Below are 21,430 nucleotides of genomic sequence, written 5' to 3' on the forward strand. Positions count from 1 at the left end.
TGCTAATCAGTAGCATGTCAATAGCAAAGCCAATGTATATTAGCAACAAGCTAGCTCATTTGAGGAAGAGGGGGCCTTACTGCATTTTTTGTAAGTCAATTTCTTTGTTGGCATTGAAAATGTCAACATTACCTCGATGTAATTTGTCTGAGTCCGCTCTCAGTGCTGCTGGAGTGATTGCCGAGTGCGGAAGTGCGAAGAACAATTCTGAATGGAATTGTTACCCTCAGAAATCAAAACTAACCGAATTGTGTGGTGCCCGAAGTTTCCCAGCCCTAGTTTATGGTGTGTTGGCTGGTCTGTCCAGTCCATGTGGTTTAGTCTGTTGTGGCACCCTAAAAAGTGTTACTACTGTAAGTATTGTGCTTTTTACGCACCAGCGGTTTGATTGCCTGGTACTTTAGAGTAATGTGACTCAAATAAAGAAAAAGTAGCAATCAAAAAAAGTATTTATTGAAACAATTTACTCGATTGCTAAGTAACTGTTTAGTAATTTCAGATTTAATTAGTTGCTATTTTTTGATGGTAGAGTTGTAGTGTGGGAGCTAGTACAGTTTTTGATGTACAGTTTTTGATGGTAGAGTTGTAGTCTGGGAGCTAGTACACTTTACCCTAAAAGTTCCTTGAATAAATGTAACAAAGTAAATGTAACACAATACTTTGTGACTAACTGCAGTTTTCCTCCCTCAGATTCACTCCGGGTCGAGGTCTGGTCCTCTACCCTCAAATAGGAGACAAGATGGACATCGTCTGTCCCCGGGCGGACGCCTCCCTGGGGGAAAGGGAGGAGTTCTACCGGGTCTACCTGGTTTCTCGAAGTCAGATGGAGAGCTGCTCCGTCAACAAGAAGGACGCGCCGCTGCTCAATTGCGACAAACCGCACCGCGACGTCAAGTTCACCTTCAAGTTCCAGGAGTTCAGCCCCAACCTGTGGGGGCTGGAGTTCCTCAAGGGGAAGGACTATTACATCACCTGTAAGTGGGGATCACCGTATTTCATTCATTTTCATCACAAACGCCGTGTCTCTATACACAGTGTGGAGCCACTCCACCAAGTTAGCGATCATCACCTCCATTGTGGAAAACAACATGCATGTCTTAGTATCTAATTTATTTTTAATTGACATCCAGCATCAGACATTCTCAACCATCACATCCTGGCTGTCAAACTCTCTTTAATTTAGGGCTATGTCACAGTTACAGTCGTGGTCAAAAGTTTACGTACACCTGTAAAGAACATAATGTCGTGGCTGTCTTGAATTTTATGGTCAAAAAACAGGGATAATATTTTTTTCATGGACAGTAAAATGCTGTAAAACCACAGTAAATTTCACAAGGTTGCTGTAAAATCTATCTATAAAATGTTAAAATGTGATGATTTTTTTCCGTACAATGTAAAAAAAATGGTAGATTTCAGAAAAAAAAGGACAGGTCAGTCGCAAAATTTACAGTGTTTTTTTTTACTGTAAATGCCAGCATTTTATGTTTCAAAACAGAGTGATACTGTTTTTTTCATGTACAGTTAATTGCTGTAAAACCACAGTAAATTTCACAAAGTCTCTGTAAGATCTATTTATGAAATTTGAAAATTTTATGAATAACTTTGAAATCACCAGTCAAGCAGAATAAAAACATATTTATTTGTAGCTTAACAAAACATTGTTGAATGTATGATCACATATGTGTTACATTATAATAGTTATGATTAAAAAATATGCCATTGCATTGAGTACATGTATTTTTTCCCGCCAAAATGGAAAAAAATTATACATTTATTATTACACAGTTGCCTATGCATTTGATGATTTGTTTTTTATGTACAATGTCATTTAAAAAAATATTTTACGGTCAGTCGCAAAATTTACAGTGTCCTCCAATTAATTACTTGAGTAAGAGTAAGTAAGTATTCTGTAAAATCTATAAGTTGTGAGTAACTTCTGATTCTTTTAATAGCCATTTTTTAATGGTCCTTTGACTACAACTGCAGTTTGTGTGTGTGTGAATATAAAAACCATCCATCCATCCATTTCTACCGCTTATTCCCTTTGGGGTCACGGGGGGCGCTGGTGCCTATCTGAGCTATAAAAAACATATATAATATATAATTTTCCTATGCACTAAATTAGTTTGAATTGTCAAATAATTCAATTTCTTCTATTTTCACAGCGACATGTGAAGATGTAGTTTTTGTCTCCAATGTGATTGTTTTCCATGCGCAGTGTGTCTCTCGCACACTAGGGGGCGCGTGTAATCATTTCCGCTTGTTCAAACATGTAATGAAGTAGAAGAAGAAAAGGCTACATGCTAACAAGCTAGTTAACTTTCAATTTCCGGATCTAGCAGGTAAGTAAGTACACACTTCCACTGATATTTGCTGATTTAATGTGTTTAAATGACACTTGGTGGTTATTTTGAGGATTAGAGATATACAAAAAGATCGCTCTTTAAGTCAACTCTGACTTTTTTTCTTTTGTGGTAAATTTTAATTTTTTAATTTTTTATTGAACACTCAAACATACATTTATAATTCACACTAAAATCAAAGCACTTTCAATATCAAGGGACTAAAACAAAAGCAAATACAGATAGAGTATTAAATATAATAAATATGCCCATCCATCCATTCATTTTATACCGCTTGTCCCTTTCGGGCTCGCGTGGGGTCGCTGAAACCTATCTCAGCTGCAAAAAAAATAAAAAGACAAAAATAGGCGACCTAAATCACTTTAAAAGTTTTTAACAAAGATGTCAATTCAAGGGATTTTGACTATTCAATTTCAATCCAGACTGCTGTGAATTATTTTTAATTTCTGAATTATGCGTTAATGACGTTGTCTAAATGGTTGTAATTTAATTCTTACATTACTGAATTGAGAATGAATAACCAATCAATCAATCAATGTTTATTTATACAGCCCTAAATCACAAGTGTCTCAAAGGGCTGCACAAACCACGACATCCTTGGTAGGGCCCACATAAGGGCAAGGAAAAACTCACCCCAGTGGGACCAAAAGCAATGGATGTCGAGCGGGTCTAACATGATATTGTAAATAAAGTTGAGTTGTTTGATTTATTGTGAAAGTCCAATCCATACTGGATCCAACATAACGGTGAGAGTCCAGTCCAAAGTGGATCCAATATAGTAGCAAGAGTCCCGTCCATAGTGGAGCCAACAGGAAACCATCCCAAGCGGAGGTGGATCAGCAGCGCAGAGATGTCCCAAGTCGATACACAAGCGAGCGCACCATCCTGGGTCCCGACTCTGGACAGCCAGTACTTCATCCATGGCCACCGGACCGGACCCCCTCCACAAGGGAGAGTGGGACAGAGGAGAAAAGAAAATAAACAGCAGATCAAATGGTCTAAAAAAGGAGTCTATTTAAAGGCTAGAGTATACAAATAAGTGTTAAAATGAGACTAAAATGCTTCTACTGAGGTAGCATCTCGAACTGTTACCGGGAGGGCATTCCAGAGTACTGGAGCCCCAATAGAAAACACTCTATAGCCCGCAGACTTTTTTTTGGGCTCTAGGAATCACTAATAAGCCGGAGTCTTTTGAACGCAGATTTCTTGCCGGGACATATGGTACAATACAATCGGCAAGATAGGATGGAGCTAGACCGTGTAGTATTTTATACGTAAGTAGTAAAACCTTAAAGTCACATCTTAAGTGCACAGGAAGCCAGTGCAGGTGAGCCAGTATAGGTATATATATATCTATATATATATATATATATATATATATATATATATATATATATACACAGTATAGGCGTAATATGATAAATTTTTCATGTTCTTGTCAAAAGTCCTGCAGCCGCATTTTGTACCAACTGTAATCTTTTATTGGGGAGACCCGAAAATAATACGTTACAGTAATCGAGACGAGACGTAACAAACGCATGGATAATGATCTCAGCGTCGTTAGTGGACTAAATGGAGCGAATTTTAGCGATATAAGAGATGAAAGAAAGCCGTTTTAGTAACGTTTTGATGTGTGACTCAAAGGAGAGAATTGGGTGGAAGATAATACCCAGATTCTTTACCGTGTCGCTTTGTTTAATTGTTTGGTTGTCAAATGTTAAAGTTGTATTATTAAATAGAGGTCGGTGTCTAGCAGGACCGATAATCAGCATTTTAGTTTTTTGGCGTTAAGTTGCAAAAAGTTGGCGGACATCCATTATTTCATTTCATTAAGACACGCCTCCAACTGACTACAGTCCGGCGTGTTGGTCAGCTTTAGGAGCATGTAGAGTTGGGTGTCATCAGCATAACAGTGAAAGCTAATACCGTATTTGCGTATGATGTCACCTAGCGGCAGCATGTAGATGCTGAAGAGTGCAGGGCCAAGGACCGAACCCTGGGGAACTCCACACGTTACCTTAACATACCGTATTTCCTTGAATTGCCGCAGGGTATATAATATGCGCCTGCCTTGAATTACTGCCGGGTCAAACTCGCTTCCCAAAATAATTAGCGCTTGTTAGTATTAGCGCCTGGTCAAACTCGTGACGGCACGAGTGACACTTCCCCTGTCATCATTTTCAAAATGGAGGAGACTGATTTCAATACCGGTAATTTGAAATCGCATAAAGGGAAGACGATTAAGAGTTATTCAGTAGGATTTAAGGTCCAACCTTACGTCACACTCATATTTTTACTGCATACCTTTGATAAGTGACAAAGTGAGAAGAGGTTTTAAAAAAATTTGTGCATGCTTACAGTTGTCTACTGATAAACAAGACATACTTATTATTTCACTACCACTATTACTGTTGTCTACTGATAAACAAGACATACTTATTATTTCACTACTACTATTATTGTTGTCTACTGATAAACAAGACATGCTCATTATTTCACTACCACTATTATTGTTGTCTACTGATAAACAAGACATACTCATTATTTCACTACCACTATTATTGTTGTCTACTGATAAACAAGACATACTCATTATTTCACTACCACTATTACTGTTGTCTACTGATAAACAAGACATACTTATTATTTCACTACCACTATTATTGTTGTCTACTGATAAACAAGACATACTCATTATTTCACTACCACTATTACTGTTGTCTACTGATAAACAAGACATACTTATTATTTCACTACCACTATTATTGTTGTCTACTGATAAACAAGACATACTTATTATTTCACTACCACTATTATTGTTGTCTACTGATAAACAAGACATACTCATTATTTCACTACCACTATTATTGTTGTCTACTGATAAACAAGACATACTTATTATTTCACTACCACTATTATTGTTGTCTACTGATAAACAAGACATACTTATTATTTCACTACCACTATTATTGTTGTCTACTGATAAACAAGACATACACATTATATCACTACCACTATTATTGTTGTCTACTAATAAACAAGACGTACTCATTATTTCACTACCACTATTATTGTTGTCTACTGATAAACAAGACATACACATTATTTCACTACCACTATTATTGTTGTCTACTGATAAACAAGACATACACATTATTTCACTACCACTATTATTGTTGTCTACTGATAAACAAGACATACTCATTATTTCACTACCACTATTATTGTTGTCTACTGATAAACAAGACGTACTCATTATTTCACTACCACTATTATTGTTGTCTACTGATAAACAAGACATACACATTATTTCACTACCACTATTATTGTTGTCCACTGTTAAACAAGACATACTTATTATTTCACTACCACTATTATTGTTGTCCACTGTTAAACAAGACATACTTATTATTTCACTCGGTTGCCACCTGGGACGAACTGATTTGTATATGTTAGAAAGTGTAAAAAACAAAACCTTTTGTCTTATTGTCTATCTTAATGACTGTGAACAATAGGCACAATTCAAAGAAAAAAAATTGCAGTTCCCCTTTAAATAAATGTAAAAAAGGTAAATACAATACTTGCAAATGAGACGACAAAAACACACAGAAGATAATACAAATAATGGAAGACCTGAACAACTTAAAAAAATGGTTTGATAAACGGACTATCTTTGAATCCCAGTAAAACTAAAATAATGCTATTTGGTAACAGTAGAAAAGAGCATCAGACACAAATTCAAATAGACGGAGTAGATATCAAAAGGGTAAAAGAAACCAGATTTTTGGGAGTACTAATAGATGATAAAATGAACTGGAAATCTCATATACAAAACATACAACATAAGGTGGCAAAAAAAAATTCAAAATCAAATAAAGCAAAATACGTCCTGGGCCAAAAATGACTTTATATTCTCTACTGCTCGCTAGTGTTACATATCTGAGTTATTGTGCAGAAATATGGGAAACAACTACAAATATGCGCTACATTCGTTAACTGTGTTACAGAAAAGATCAATTAGAATGATACATCATGTTGGATATAGAGAACATACAAACCCTTTACTTATTGAGTGAACAATATTAAAGCTCGATGATTTGGTACAATTGCAAACAGCTAAAATGATGTACAAAGTAAATTATAACCTGCGACCAAAGAATGTACAACAATTCTTCTCAACTAAAGAGGAGAAATATAATCTTAGAGGAAAATCTAATGTCAAACATTTGTATGCACGTACAACACTTAAAACATTTAGCATATCAGTATGTGGAATTAAATGATGGAATGGATGAAGTAAAGAAGTTCAACATTGTACTGATACGATCCACTTTAAGAGGATGTTCAAATGAATAGTGCTTACAAAGTACAAAGAAGAAGAATTATGACAAACACTTTCAGCCTTATTGAAAATAAGATATTCTTCATCTAAGTATGTTGGTAATGACTGAATGAATTAATTACATATTACATTACTCATTCACGGATGTCATTTTATTATAAAGGAGGTCAGTGGATGAAAGTATATAATTGTAGACGCTCTGAAAGGGGGAGGATTAAATAAGCTCTGCTTCTTCCTACTCCTTTTCGGACATGATGTGATGTGAAATGATGTGGGATTGTTTGATGTATTATGTTGTAAGTTTCTTCATGTTCATGTTCGATATAAACTAAGAAAAGAAAAGAAAAGAAAGAAAGAAAAACTCAAAGAAAACATGGAATTACAACTTGACAGCACAGTTATCATAATCAGTTGTTTTTTAGTTTTTAATATTACGTAACATATATATTTTTTTATGCGTTAACACATAGAAAAGTACCGTAAATTGGTAAAGTATGTGAACACATTTCTAGTGATTGGTACCAAGTCAATTCAAATGTGAAAGGTACCCATTAGGGGTGTGGGAAAAAATCGATTCGAATACGAATCAAATCGTTTACGTTGTGCGATTCAGAATCGATTCTCATTTTAAAAAAATAAATATATATTTTTTTATAAAAAATAAATAATAATACTTTTTTTTTTAATCAATCCAACAAAGCACTACACACCAATACCATAACAATGCAATCCAATTCCAAAGCAAAGCTGAGCCAGCAACACTCAGAACTGCAATAAACAGAACAATTGAGAGGAGACACAAACACCACACAGAACAAAACAAAAGTAGTGAATATTATCATCAACAGCATCAATATTAGTTATCATTTCAGCATAGCAGTGATTAAAAATCCCTCATTGACATTATCATTAGACATTTATAAAAATTATAAAAAAGAACAATAGTGTCACAGTGGCTTACACTTGCATGGCATCTCATAAGCTGGACAACACACTGTGTCCAATGTTTGCACAAAGATCAAATAAGTCTGATTTTTGGTTAATTTAATAGTTCAAACAAATTTACATTATTGCAATCAGTCGATAAAACATTGTCCTTTACAAATATAAAAGCTTTTTTTAAATCTACTACTCTGCTAGCATGTGAGCTGACTGGGGTAGATCCTGCTGAAATCTATGTATTGAATGAATACACAATCAGAAAAATATCATTTTTGAATCGAGAATCGAATCGAATGGAAAAAAAATCGATATATTATCGAATCGTGACCCCAAGAATCGATATTGAATCGAATTGTGGGACACCCAAAGATTCAGAGCCCTACTACCCATCCTTAGTTATTGTGTACTATATCGACTTTGTTCTGCTCAAATAATTGTATGTAATAAAATACAATTTGGAAGTACCGTATTTCCTTGAATTGCCGCCGGGGCACTAATTAATTTAAAACCTCTTCTCACTCCTGCGCTTACCAAAGGCATGCGGTAAAAGTAAACATGCGCTAATTATTTTAACACCTCTTCTCACTCCGGCACTTGCCAAAGGCATGCAGTAAAAAATTGAGTGTGATGTAAGCTTGGACCTTAAATCCTACTGAATAGCTCTTAATCTTCTTCCCTTTATGCGATTTCAAATTACCGGTATTGAAATCAGCCTCATCCATTTTGAAAATGATGACAGGGGAATTGTCACTCGTGACGTCACGAGTTTGACCAGGCGGTAATACTAAGCATGCGCTAATTATTTTGCAAAGCGAGTTTGACCCGGCAGTAATTCAAGGCAGGCGCATAATATATACCCTGCGGCAATTCAAGGAAATACGGTAGTTTAAATATCGTATTGATATTGTGGAACTGTTAATAGTGCTCACCATATACTTTTAAAGAACTAAAAGTTAATTGATATTGAAATTAACAGCATCCTACTTGTAAGTGACTTTGTCAAACACGTTTGTGTGTTCTTGTATTTCTACCCTTCTTGAGACATCAACAAGGAAGAGTAGCTTCCATATGAGGAGGTGTGACCAAGTTAGGGAATAAATCATGGTCCCAATACGTAAAACCATTGTATCTATTAGAGAATGTCTCATTTGCACCCCTGGTGGTGAAATCTATCAAAATGAAGGTGGTCCCAAAAAGGAAGCATTTTTCAAATTGACTGTGTGTCGGTTTTAAAAGTGCTCCCCCTCTGGCCAACATATGTAATTACTAGTGTGTGTAACAAATTGAAAAGCGCCCCCTTTGGCCAAAATTAATAATAAAAAAAAAAATGTATATTTAGACATTCTGTTTTAACTTGAAGTAAATAAAAAATAAAAAAATAAATACATTAATTAAAGAGCAGTCTTTATCTCACAATGTGTCGACTTTTTTTCTTATAAAATTGGGAAGAACTTCTCATATTCTTTGTTTCTGTAATATTGAAATATTTTCTTGTAAAATTATGACTTTTTTAATATAAAATTAGGACTTTTTTAATGTAAAATCATTACTTTTCAACGCAAAATGGTGACATTTGTCGTCTGAAATTCTGACTTTTATCACAATATCGCCATTTTTTTGTTCTTGTAAAATCCGGCCTTTTTTTTGTGTGGCATTATGACTTTTTTCTTAAGTAAAAATTCTGATTATTATCATAAAAAGTGCCAAAATTTCAAAGTGTTCTTTTAAAATTGTGACTTTTGTCAAGTAAAATTATGATTTTTTTCATAAAATTGCCAACATTTTAAGCTTTTTTTGTAGAATCGTGACCGTTATTGAGTCAAATTCCAACTTTTATCATAATATTGCACTAATGTTCAGTTTTTCTTGTAACATTTGGACTTGTGTTGAGTAAAATGATGACTTTTGCTATAATACTGCCAACATTCAAAGTTTTACTTGTGAAATTCCAACTCTTTTTCACAACAAGTTTTTATTAGTATAAATGTTTTTATTATTAATGTTGTATGTCCTACAGAGGCGGACATTTTTCAGAGGTCTAAAGAAGGTAACAAATACAATAAAGTCTGTGTGTGTGTGTGTTTGTGTGTGTGTGTGTGTGTGTGTGTGTGTGTGTGTGTGTGTGCGCGTGCGCGTGCATGTGCGTGTGTGTGTTTGTGGCATATTTAAATCTGCACAACCAACAGGTGGGATGGACACTCTTTGACTCTTTCATGGCAAGACAACACACGCACACACACACACACACACACACACTTCAACAAGAGATCATCATTGTTGCTCTTTCAATTTGTCTTGCTGCGTGAGAATGACTCGTGTGGCCTCATTATCAGACTGTTGTCAGTGGGATCTTAGTAATGCATGATAGTGAACAAGTGTGACCGCCTCGCCACGCTGTCACGGCACACACACACAAACACACACACACACACACAGTGGCAGGACAGTGCCATTCCCAGGGCTTACATGCCCCAAATCACACAAGGCTTTTACAGCATCAGGCAGATTTGACGCGAGCTTTCATGGCAACGAGGCGTCTTGCCTGTGAGATGTTGTTATCTGACCTAAATGCTCCTAACAAGTGTGTGTGTGTGTGTGTGTGTGTGTGACAGGGGTGACCAAGAGTTCTTGGTGTGTGTGTGTGTGTGTGTGTGTGTGTGTGTGTGTGTGTGTGTGTGTGTGTTTGTATGTGTCGGAATGCATTTACCCTTCTTTAAAACACCAGATAAAAAAACTAAAGAGTCTTAAGCTGAAATGCTGTTTTAGTTCAACCGTCCAATAAAACTTGTAATTTGTTCAATTATTCATGAAAAAAAGGGATGCAGGCAAAAGTAAATAACTAAAAGGTGTTGTTGATACGAGGGAGGTAGTAACAAAGGACAGTGTTTGTTTCGGCCATTGAATTTTTTTTTTTTTTTTTTTTAATGAATTTATTAATCAATCCAACAAAACAATACACAACAATGCAATCCAATTCCAAAACCAAACCCGAACCAGCAACATTCAGAATAGCAATAAACAGAGCAGTTGAGGACACACAAAGATGATACAGTAAAATCCAAAAGTAGTAAAACAAAAAAAAATAAAAAATAAAAAATATATATATATATATATATATATTTTATGACTTTTTAAATGTAGAATTATTCCTTTTTAATGCAAAATGGTGACATTTGTTGTCTAAAATTCAGACTTTTATTACAATATGGCCAATTTTTTTGTTGTTCTTGTAAAATACAAAAAATGTTGTGTAACTTTATTACTTTTTGCCAAGTAAAAATTCAAATTATTATTATAATATTGCCAAAATTTCAAAGTTTTCTTATAAAATTGTGACTTTTGTTGAGTAAAATTATGACTCTTTTCATAAAATTGCCAACATTTTAAGCTTTATTATATTAATTGTATTTATATATATATATATATATATATATATATATATATATATATATATATATGAGAGAGATGAAGTAGTCTTGTGATTTTTCCCACACCTATATATATATATATATATATATATATATATATATATATATATATATAATATCCATATTATTTTATCTCTGATAATTATTATTTTTTGTTTATTCATTCGATGTATTTGTAGATATTACTTTGTTTTTACTTTGTTTTTTTGCTGTTTCTTTCTTTATTTTTTGGGGGGGGTTGTATGGTTGGGATATATAAAAAAAAAATTGACATTTAGAGCAGACAACAGATACATGATGGATGTGAATATGATGTAATGGCTAGGCTCCAGCACCCCTCGCAACCCCAAAAGGGACAAGCGGTAGGAAATGGATGGATGGATGGATGGATAGGAATGTCTGATGTTGGATGTCAATAAAAATGAAATGAAAAAAAAAGAAATAGTACTATTGTGTATTATAAACTCCGTTTTGCGTCTACTTGTGTGACACGCGCGTAGATATTTCTGTCGGTGTCTGTCCTTGTTTGAAATTATTTCTGTGTATGGTTCCTGTGAGAATGAGATATTTTTAAGTGTTCTTTTTAATCCATAGTCATGTTTAAATCAGCTAGTATTTTCCCATGTCGTGTGTCTTCTCGTGACTTCCTTGCTTTTATCTTATGTCCGCTAGTAAATTATTTGTTTTCACTTAAGTGCCCCTGTTTGTCGGCTCACAGAGCTGTTTTGGCCAGTTTCTTGTCTGTTTTGAAGAAGCAGCTGTGATCCTTTCTGGGCGAGGGGAGCTGGTTTCGCTCTACATAAGCTGACTGTTGTTTGGATTAAGACCTCGCTTGCTGGAGCTATGGTTGCATTGTAAGGGCTGGTCTCCTGAATCTTCAGTAAAACTTGGTATTGTATCATTCTGTCTCTGGGGTCCTTTTTACTCAACATACAGTCCTGGTCAAAAGTTTACATACACTTGTAAAGAACATAATGTCATGGCTGTCTTGAGTTTCCAATCATTTTAGTGATTGGAGCACATACTTGTTGGTTACAAAAAAACATTCATGAATTTTGCTTATTTTATGAATTTATTATGGGTCTACTGAAAATTTGAGCAAATCTGCTGGGTCAAAAATATACATACAGCAATGTTAATATTTGGTTACATGTCCCTTGGCAAGTTTTACTGCAATAAGGCACTTTTGGTAGCCATCCACAAGCTTGTGGTTGAATTTTTGACCACTCCTCTTGACAAAATTCTTGCAGTTCAGCTAAATGTGTTGATTTTCCTGACATGGACTTGTTTCTTCAGCATTGTCCACACATCAGGACTTTGGGAAGGCCATTTTAAAACCTTAATTCTAGCCTAATTTAGGCATTCCTTGACCACTTTTGACGTGTGTTTGGGGTCATTGTCCTGTTGGAACACCCAACTGTGCCCAAAACCCAACCTCCGGGCTGATGATTTTAGCTAGACCCGCTTGACATCCATTGCTTTCGTCCTCTCCAAGGTTCTCATAGTCATCATTGTCACCGACGTCCCACTGGATGTGAGTTTTCCTTGCCCTTATGTGGGCCTACCGAGGATGTTGTAGTGGTTTGTGCAGCCCTTTGAGCCACTAGTGATTTAGGGCTATATAAGTAAACATTGATTGATTGATTGATTGAGCTTGTCCTGAAGAATTTGGAGGTAATCCTCCTTTTTCATTGTCCCATTTACTCTCTGTAAAGCAGCAGTTCCATTGGCAGCAAAACAGGCCCAGAGCATAATACTACCACCACCATGCTTGACGGTACGGAATGGTGTTCCTGGGATTAAATGCCTCACCTTTTCTCCTCCAAACATATTGCTGGTTATTGTAGCACAACAACTCAATTTTTATTTCATCCTACCACAGAATTTTCCTCCAGAAGCTCTTATCCTTGCCCATGTGATGTTAGATGAAATAATAACTTTTTTGTGACAAGTATGCGCAAGTATGTGCTCCAATCACTCTATCACAAAAATTAAGAGTTGTAGAAATGATTGGAAACTCAAGACAGCCATGACATTATGTTCTTTACAAGTGTAAGTAAACTTTTGTATATGTCATCCAAAATAATGTAGGATTGACCAGTGTCTTTGATACATTTTACACAGGCACATGGGTACCGCATAAACCCCACTTTTACCTTGAAAATACAAACTTCCTGCGTCGGAATATGAAAAGAACATCCGTTTCGGTTGGTTTTTCAGTTTGTTTACCGGGAATTGGCTCGGACCCAGTGAGGAGTTTCCGGGTGTTGTTGATAATGGTTTTGGCTTGGCATTGTAGAGGGTGCGGATGTAGCAACCAACTGTAGTTACTCACAGTGGTTTTCTGAAGTGTTCCTGAGTTTGTTATATGAAATGCAAAATGACATTTTTTTTTAGTCCTTTTACCCTGATTGGTCATTAAACAGCTCTTAAAATGAAAGTGCATAAATGAAGAACATGTAAGAAATGCTTAAGAAAGTGTAAGAAAAAAGTGCCAATAATATTTCAAATATTTGAATGGTCTGCAACCCTAATTTCACTCATATTTGTTTTGCTTTTCGTGTTTTTTGCTCATGTCTAAATATGCAAATCAGATGATGATGTCATCTCCTCCCAGCCACAAATGTGTGGAGGTGTACCTAATATTGTGGGAGCCGCGAAAGGCTTTGCGGCGTCTTCCTGCAATTTTTGTTTCTGTGCATTTTTTTTTTAATTTTGTCGTTGTTGTTGCCCAAAAGTGATGCAACATCTGGCAAGACTCCAAAGTTTAGCGCTAAGTTGCAGTAATGTTGGCTTCTTGTGTGTGTCAGCCACATCTACAGGCTCCCTGCAAAGTCTGGACAACATCCACGGAGGGGCGTGCAGGACCAGATCCATGAAACTGCTGCTCAGAGTCGGACAAAGTAAGAACTTATTATCAATAGTGGATGAGAAGTAAAGTGCTAACTTTTTTTTGCGCAGGTTAGTATGCTAACGTTTTTATTCTAGCCTTTCATCTAATTTAATTGGTGTAAACCTAAAAATCATGGCTTTTAAAACTTGGCTACAACTTAGAATTATTCTAACTTTTCCCATGACATCATGCTAACATTAAAATGATGATGTTTTGTATTAACATTTTATCTACTTGTATTAGTTTACACTTGAAACTTGGTGCCATCTTAGTATGCTAACTTATCTGCTGTTATTAGCATGCTAATGTTTTATGCTTACATTTTTGCAAATTGTATTCATTTAAACCTAACTACAATGGCTTTTAACACCATCTTAGAAGCATGCTAACTTTTCCTATCTTAACATATTAAAGTTAGCATGTTAACTTTCTACGTACACATTTTTTTTTTGCTACTTTTAGTCATTTAAACCTAGGTTTCATTGCTCTTGATACTTAACGCCATCTGAGAAGTACGCTAACTTTCCCTATGGTAGCATGCTAAAATTTTATGTTAACATCTAAGCTACTTTTACCAGTTCAAACCTGAGAATCAATGCTTATGATACTTAGTGCCAAATTAGACGTATGCTAACTTCTTCCATGTTAGCACGATAACATTTTATGTTAGCATTTTTTGCTCATATTAACATTTTAAACCTAAAAACAATGCTTTTGATACTTGGCGCCCAATTAGAAGTATGCTAACTTATCTGTTATCATGCTATCTTTGTATGCTCAAACTTTAGCTAATTGTATTCATTTAAACCTATAAAAAAAGGATTTTGATATTTGCCGTCATCTTGGCAAGTGTGCTAACTGTTCCCATGTTTACATGTTACGATTAGCATGCTAACATTTTTTGCTTGCAATTTAGCTATTTATATACGTTTGAACCTACAAATCTTGGACTTTGATAGTTGGCAACATCTATTGAGTGTGCTAACTGTTTCCTTGTTAGCATGCTAATGTTAGCATGTTATTATGCTAACATTAACGTGCTATTTATTTATTTGTATAACCTTTTTGTAAAAAATTACATGAATATTTCAACCCAGGGGTTCACAGCACAATCAAAATTGTCAAGTAATTATTATTAGTGAGAGGAGCCAGATGAGGTGGTTCGGGCATCTGGTCAGGATGCCACCCGAACGCCTCCCTATGGAGGTGTTTCGGGAACGTTCGACCGATAGGAGGCCACGGGGAAGACCCAGGACACGTGGGGAAGACTATCTCTCCCTGCTGGCCTGGGAACACCTCGGGATCCCCCAGGAGAAAGTGGCTTGGGAGAGGGAAGTCTGGGCTTCCCTGCTTAGGCTGCTGCCCCCGTGACCTGACCTCGTATAAGTGGAAGAAGATGGATGGATGGATGCAACACATTTCTTTCCCTACTTATTGGGAGAAAGATAATGATATGATATCCTAGGAAGTGGTAGGATAATGTGGGCCATGTAGTGGTTGTGTTGCAGAGAGAAAAAAGTGCTGTCATGAAGACTCAAATCCCCTTTTTCCCAGCGCTAACTGCTCTCCACCATCAGCAGCGACTTGCATGCAATCATCCAGAGTGGCTGTCGGGCTCAATAAGCCCCTCCCCCTCCCCCGCCTCACTTCACGCGGCTCTCATTGCATTTAAGCACAATCGTACAAACAAACCTTTTTATAAATACATATCTGCATGATTTTTAGCTGCACAATTACAGAAAACCCCTTGTTGAATGCTTCAAAAATTATGAATTTGTTGGAGCCCCAGAATGCAGTTTTGCAGTCTTTTTGCGCATGAATTATTGAACAGTTGGACTTCAAGATGAAAAATCAGCATTTTTTTGTGTGTGTGTTTCTCATCTGATCTTGGAATATGCGGGGTCGCTTTCATGCCGGCTTTAGAAAACACCGCCGGAGTAAACAAATATTTGTCAGCGGCAGAAAGCAGTAATTACTCAAAAGATCTACAGTTGTGTGTATAAAAGTTATATATTCATAATAAAACTGCAATAATGACATGAAAGAACTAAGCATGTAATATAAAATACAAATAATTGACCCCCCTTTTTTTAAATGTTCCTGAAGGAACTCATAAAGGAATCAATCGGGGCGGCATGGCGTAGTGGGTAGAGCAGCTGTGCCAGAAACCTGAGGGTTGCAAGTTCACTTCCCACCTCTTGACATCCAAGTTGCTGCCGTTGTGTCCTTGGGCAGGACACTTCACCCTTTGCCCCCGGTGCCGCTCACACTGGTGAATGAATGATGAATGAATGACAGGTGGTGGTCGGAGGGGCCGTAGGTGCAAACTGGCAGCCACGCTTCCCTCAGTCTACCCCACAGATGTAGCTTACCACCACCTATGTGTGAATGAATGATGGCTTCACACTTCTCTGTCAGCGCTTTGACTATCTAACAATAGAAAAGTGCCATATAAATCTAATCCATTATTATTTATTATTATCAATAAAGCAATATCTCTCTATCTCTCTATCTATCTATCCATCCCTTTCTTTCTCTCTCTTTCTCTATCTATCTATCTATCTATCTATCTATCTATCTATCTATCTATCTATCTATCTATCTATCTATCTATCTATCTATCTATCCCTTTCTTTCTCTCTCTTTCGCTATCTATCTATCTATCTATCTATCTATCTATCTATCCCTTTCTTTCTCTCTATCCATCCCTTGATCTATCTATCTATCTATCTATCTATCTATCTATCTATCTATCTATCTATCTATCCCTTTCTTTCTCTCTCTCTTTCTCTATCTATCTATCTATCCCTTTCTTTCTCTCTCTCTTTCTCTATCTATCCCTTTCTTTCTCTCTATCTATCTCTCTCTCTCTCTCTATCATCCCTTTGTCTTTCTCTCTCTCTTTCTCTATCTATCTATCTATCCCTTTCTTTCTCTCTCTCTTTCTCTCTCTCTCTCTCTCTCTCTCTCTCTCTATCATCCCTTTGTCTTTCTCTCTTTCTTTGTCTATCTATCTATCTATCTATCTATCTATCTATCTATCTATCTAAATAAATATGTATCATTCAAAATAGTTGAAATATCTCTTTACAGTTTCCACTTGGAAACTTGAACTTGAAATGACGTTGCTATGGCGATACATAATTGATGAGGTGGCTGGGATGTTGAAACATAAAATGCGATCAGGTCCTTTTAGCTTGAAATGACTGAAAAGAGCCCAAGTGATGTTGTAGATAAAACTCTGACTTGACATCCTGGTTAAAGCCCTTTGTGTGCTTAAAGTCATTTTCTATCAATATTTTTTTAGTTTCTTGAAGCTGTTTATGCTATTCGGGAGCATCATAGTTCAAATTAAAGATCGACAGATTATTGGAATTTTGACATATATTGGTATCAGTCTTATTATTTTTTTTTTTATTTCCCACTACAAAAGTGGCCATTTTCACCGCAGCGTCAAATATTTTGTTAACTGATGAATGCTACCTGTTAGCATGGTAGCTTTTTTTATTTGTTACTTTTTTTTTTAGCTAATTTTGAAGGTATACACCTCCAGTCATATTTTGGTACTTGATGCATGTTAACTTTAACATGCTAGCATCTTCAACAAACATTTCAAGTACACATATCAAAGTAAAATATTTTTGTATTTGGCGCTTGTTAAAGTTAGGATTTTAGCATTTTAACATAAGCATGCTATCTTTTTTTAACCAATTTAGCAGGTATACATGTCAGTGTCATATATTTTGGTATTTCACTCATGCTAACTATTAGCATAGTACTGATAGCATGCTATCTTTTTTTCAGGTAATTATGTGGGTGTACAATTTAGTCATATGTTGTGACTTTGTATATGTTAACGTTAGCATGCTGCCATTTAAAAAAAATTCAGGTACACGTCTCAGAGTAAAATATTTTAGTATTTGATGCTTGTTAAAGTTAGCATTTGAGCATGCTGCTTTTTTATCCAATTCAGCAGTTATACACATCTTTGTCAGATATTTTGCTATTTTGCTAATGATAACTGTTTGCATGTTAGCATAGTACGATGAGCATGCTAGCTATGTTTAGCTAATTTAGTATGTGTACGCCTCAGTCATATTTTGTGAATGTCGGCATGCTAGCATTAAAGACAAATACAGGTACAGGCCACAGAGTAAAATATTTCTCTATTTGACGCATGTTACATTTAGCATTTTAGCATGCTAACATTAGCATACTAACTGTTTTAGATAATTTTGCAGGTATACACCATGTGTCATATATTTTGGTATAACACTAGTGCTAATTGTTAACATGGTAGCCTTTTTCCCCCCTGTGTTGGTTCTTGATGCATGCTAATGTTAGCATGCATTTTAAAATCATGTTTTAGGAACACACACCTCAGAGTAATACATCTTGGTATTTAACGTGTTACAGTTAGCATTTTAGCATGCTAACATTAGCATGCTAGCTTATTTAGGTAATTTAACAATTACACACCTCAGTGTTGTATATTTTGTTATTTTCCTAATGCCAAATTTGAGCATGTTAGCTTTTTTTATTTTTTAAGATAATTTTGTAGATATACACCCCAGGCCTATGTTGGTACTTGATGCATGCCAATATTTTAAAGACAATTTTCAGGTACATACATCAGAGTAATATATTTTGGTATTTGATGCATGTTACAGTTAGCATTTTAGCATATTAACATTAGCATGCTAGCTTATTTAGGTAATTTAACAATTACACACCTCAGTGTTGTATATTTTGTTATTTTCCTAATGCCAAATTTTAGCATGTTAGCTTTTTTTATTTTTTAAGATAATTCTGTAGATATACACCCCAGGCCTATGTTGGTACTTGATGCATGCTAATATTTTAAAGACAATTTTCAGGGACAAACATCAGAGTAATATACTTTGGTAGTTGATGCATGTTACCGTTAGCATTTTAGCATATTAACATTAGCATGCTATCTTTTTTTTGGTTAATTTAACATATACACACCGCAGTCTCAAATATTTTAGTATTTCACTAATGCTAACTGTTAGCATCCTAGTTTTTTTTACTCATATTTGTGTTACCTGCCGCTAGCTAGTCAGCGTGCTAACTGTTAGCAATTCAGTTTGGCTTTGGATCTTTAGCATTCACACGACTAATTATTTCCCTCCTCCACGCTGTGTGTGATTGTTGTTGCAGATTCTTCAGACCCTGGATCGACACTTAGGGAGTCGCCAACTAGATTCCCGCCAGCACAAGCAAAGCCAAAAGCAAAAGAGAACAATATTAAGAACAACACAGGTGAGCTAAATAATAATAATAATAATAGATTTTATTTGTAAAAAGCACTTTACATTGAGCAAACAACCTCAAAGTGCTACAGTGCATTAAGAAATGCTAAAAAGATCATGAAAATAAATTAAAATAAACACCAAAACAGCCTAATAGCTAGAACTAGTATGCATATATCTAAAACAAGGCTTTTTTAAAAAGGTGTTTTTAGCTCTTTTTTTTTTTTTTAATCATCCACAGTCTGTGGTGCCCTCAGATGGTCAGGGTGAGCGTTCCAATATTTGCCGTGTCCTGATACATTAATGATATTGAAGCTTTGAGTATTGACTCGATATGATATCAGCTGGAATCATTCATACTTATATCATTTTTAAGTGTCTAACATTACTTAGAATTAACTATTTATTTACAACTGTCTGGAATAGAGGGTATTTTAGCCAGAGTCATTGACAAAAGGTTGCATTTAAAGACACGTTTAAGAAATTATCTAATTAAATCTTCCACCTACAAAGTCACAAAAAACATTGGTACTTGGCGCATGCTATGCTAAAGTAACCATGCTATCTTTTTAAGCTAATTTTGCATCTCACAGTCAAATATTTTGTTACTTTATGCATGCTAACTGTTAGCATGTTAGCTTTTTTGCAATTTTTATCATTGCACACCTCACAGTCAAATATTTTGTTAATTGATACATGCTAACTGTTAGCATTTTTTTTTTTACAGGTGTTCACTGTACAGTCAGACATTTTGTTACTTGAAGCATGCTAACTATTAGCATGTTTGCTTTTTATCAGTTATTTCACAGGTGTTTGTTTCACGGTCAAATATGTTTTTTGATGCATGCTAACTGTTAGCATGTTATCTTTTTAGCTCTTTTTACAGAGGTGCACCTCACTTTCAAACCTATAGTTACCTGAGGCATGTAAGCTTTTTTTTTTAGTATTGTTTTAAAATACTTTAAAATATACATCTAAAACACGCCTAAAATCAATTAAAGACATTAAAACATGGACAAAAAGAATAAGCTCCTCCACATTTTCATACAGAAACCATTTTGCAACCTGCCAGTTTTGAAAGTATGGAGGCTCAAATGAGAGAAAATGTAATAAATTAATACATATTTTAATAATTACTTAAATGTGTAGTTTATTATTTATAATTGGAATGAAATACATGAATGTGTTATTGAACGTGTCGTTATTATTTCATGCCTTAATGGTTTATTTAGATATTTCATGAACCTTCATTTATTTATTTTATTTGTCGAACCTAGCCGTCAAAGTCAGTGGGCGGGGCTAACAGGAATCTGCTCCAATCATTGCTTTGGTTTGAGAGTTGTTAGTCGATATTTCAGACCTTGCGGAGTGTGTGCTAGCAAGACCTGTGGACCCAGACCTTGTAGCAGTGAAAGTAGAAGAATTTATTCCAGTTGTCGGAGTTATTTAGGCACTATCAGAGCAAGATATGGACAGAGAAGCGGCGGTGTATCGGTACATTCCACACACGAGTGGAACCAATCAGGTGTTAGGACCCGCCCCCTGACTCCTGACTCTGACTGCTGGCTTTCGTGGATAAAATTAGTGTTCATGAAATCCATCCATCCATCCATCCATTTTCTACCGCTTATTCCCTTTTTGGGGGCGCTGGCGCCTATCTCAGTTACTGTTCATGAAATGATTAAGTAAATTAAATAAATCAGTAAAACAATAACTAATAAAGAAATAATAATTAAATAAATATTGAAATGCTTGAGTGTTTAAATAGCTAAATGTACAATAAATACATTACTCAATAATTAAATCATAATATTATTATTTAAACATTAAATACTTAGTGAAATAAATTATCAACTTGTGAAATATTTAATGAAATCATAAAAAATGAACTAAAAAATGTAATTAACAATAAAGTAATTTTTTGAATATTTCTATATAATTTTTGGGGGAATATTGCAATATTTGAATGTTCAAGAAATAATACATTTGATAAATAATAAGAACATCTGAAAATATTTAATAAAACATTAAATAATTAAAGTGTGAGATAAATAAATACAAATTGTGAAATGGTTAATTAATGATGGAATAATTTTTAAAACCGCAAATTTTATAATTAATGAAATGAAAATAATTATTTAGGCATGGCAAATGTTTTTATAGAGCATAATTCGTACAGTAGGGAATTC

The 21,430-nt window shown here is 35.2% G+C and overlaps 1 protein-coding gene across 1 annotated transcript in view; it reads left to right on the forward strand.

The window, feature by feature from the left end:
• The window catches only part of LOC133542980 (ephrin-B2a-like), a 34,752-nt gene that overhangs the window by 4,233 nt on the left and 9,089 nt on the right, over positions 1-21,430 (forward strand). The window contains exons 2-4 of the mRNA XM_061887298.1: positions 691-974; positions 13,886-13,978; positions 19,150-19,251. Coding sequence (XP_061743282.1) covers positions 691-974; positions 13,886-13,978; positions 19,150-19,251 — 479 coding nt within the window. The remainder of the gene's footprint in view (positions 1-690; positions 975-13,885; positions 13,979-19,149; positions 19,252-21,430) is intronic.

The sequence above is a fragment of the Nerophis ophidion genome, linkage group LG25 (assembly GCF_033978795.1).
Source record: "Nerophis ophidion isolate RoL-2023_Sa linkage group LG25, RoL_Noph_v1.0, whole genome shotgun sequence".
In the NCBI taxonomy this organism is placed as follows: Eukaryota; Metazoa; Chordata; class Actinopteri; order Syngnathiformes; family Syngnathidae; genus Nerophis; species Nerophis ophidion.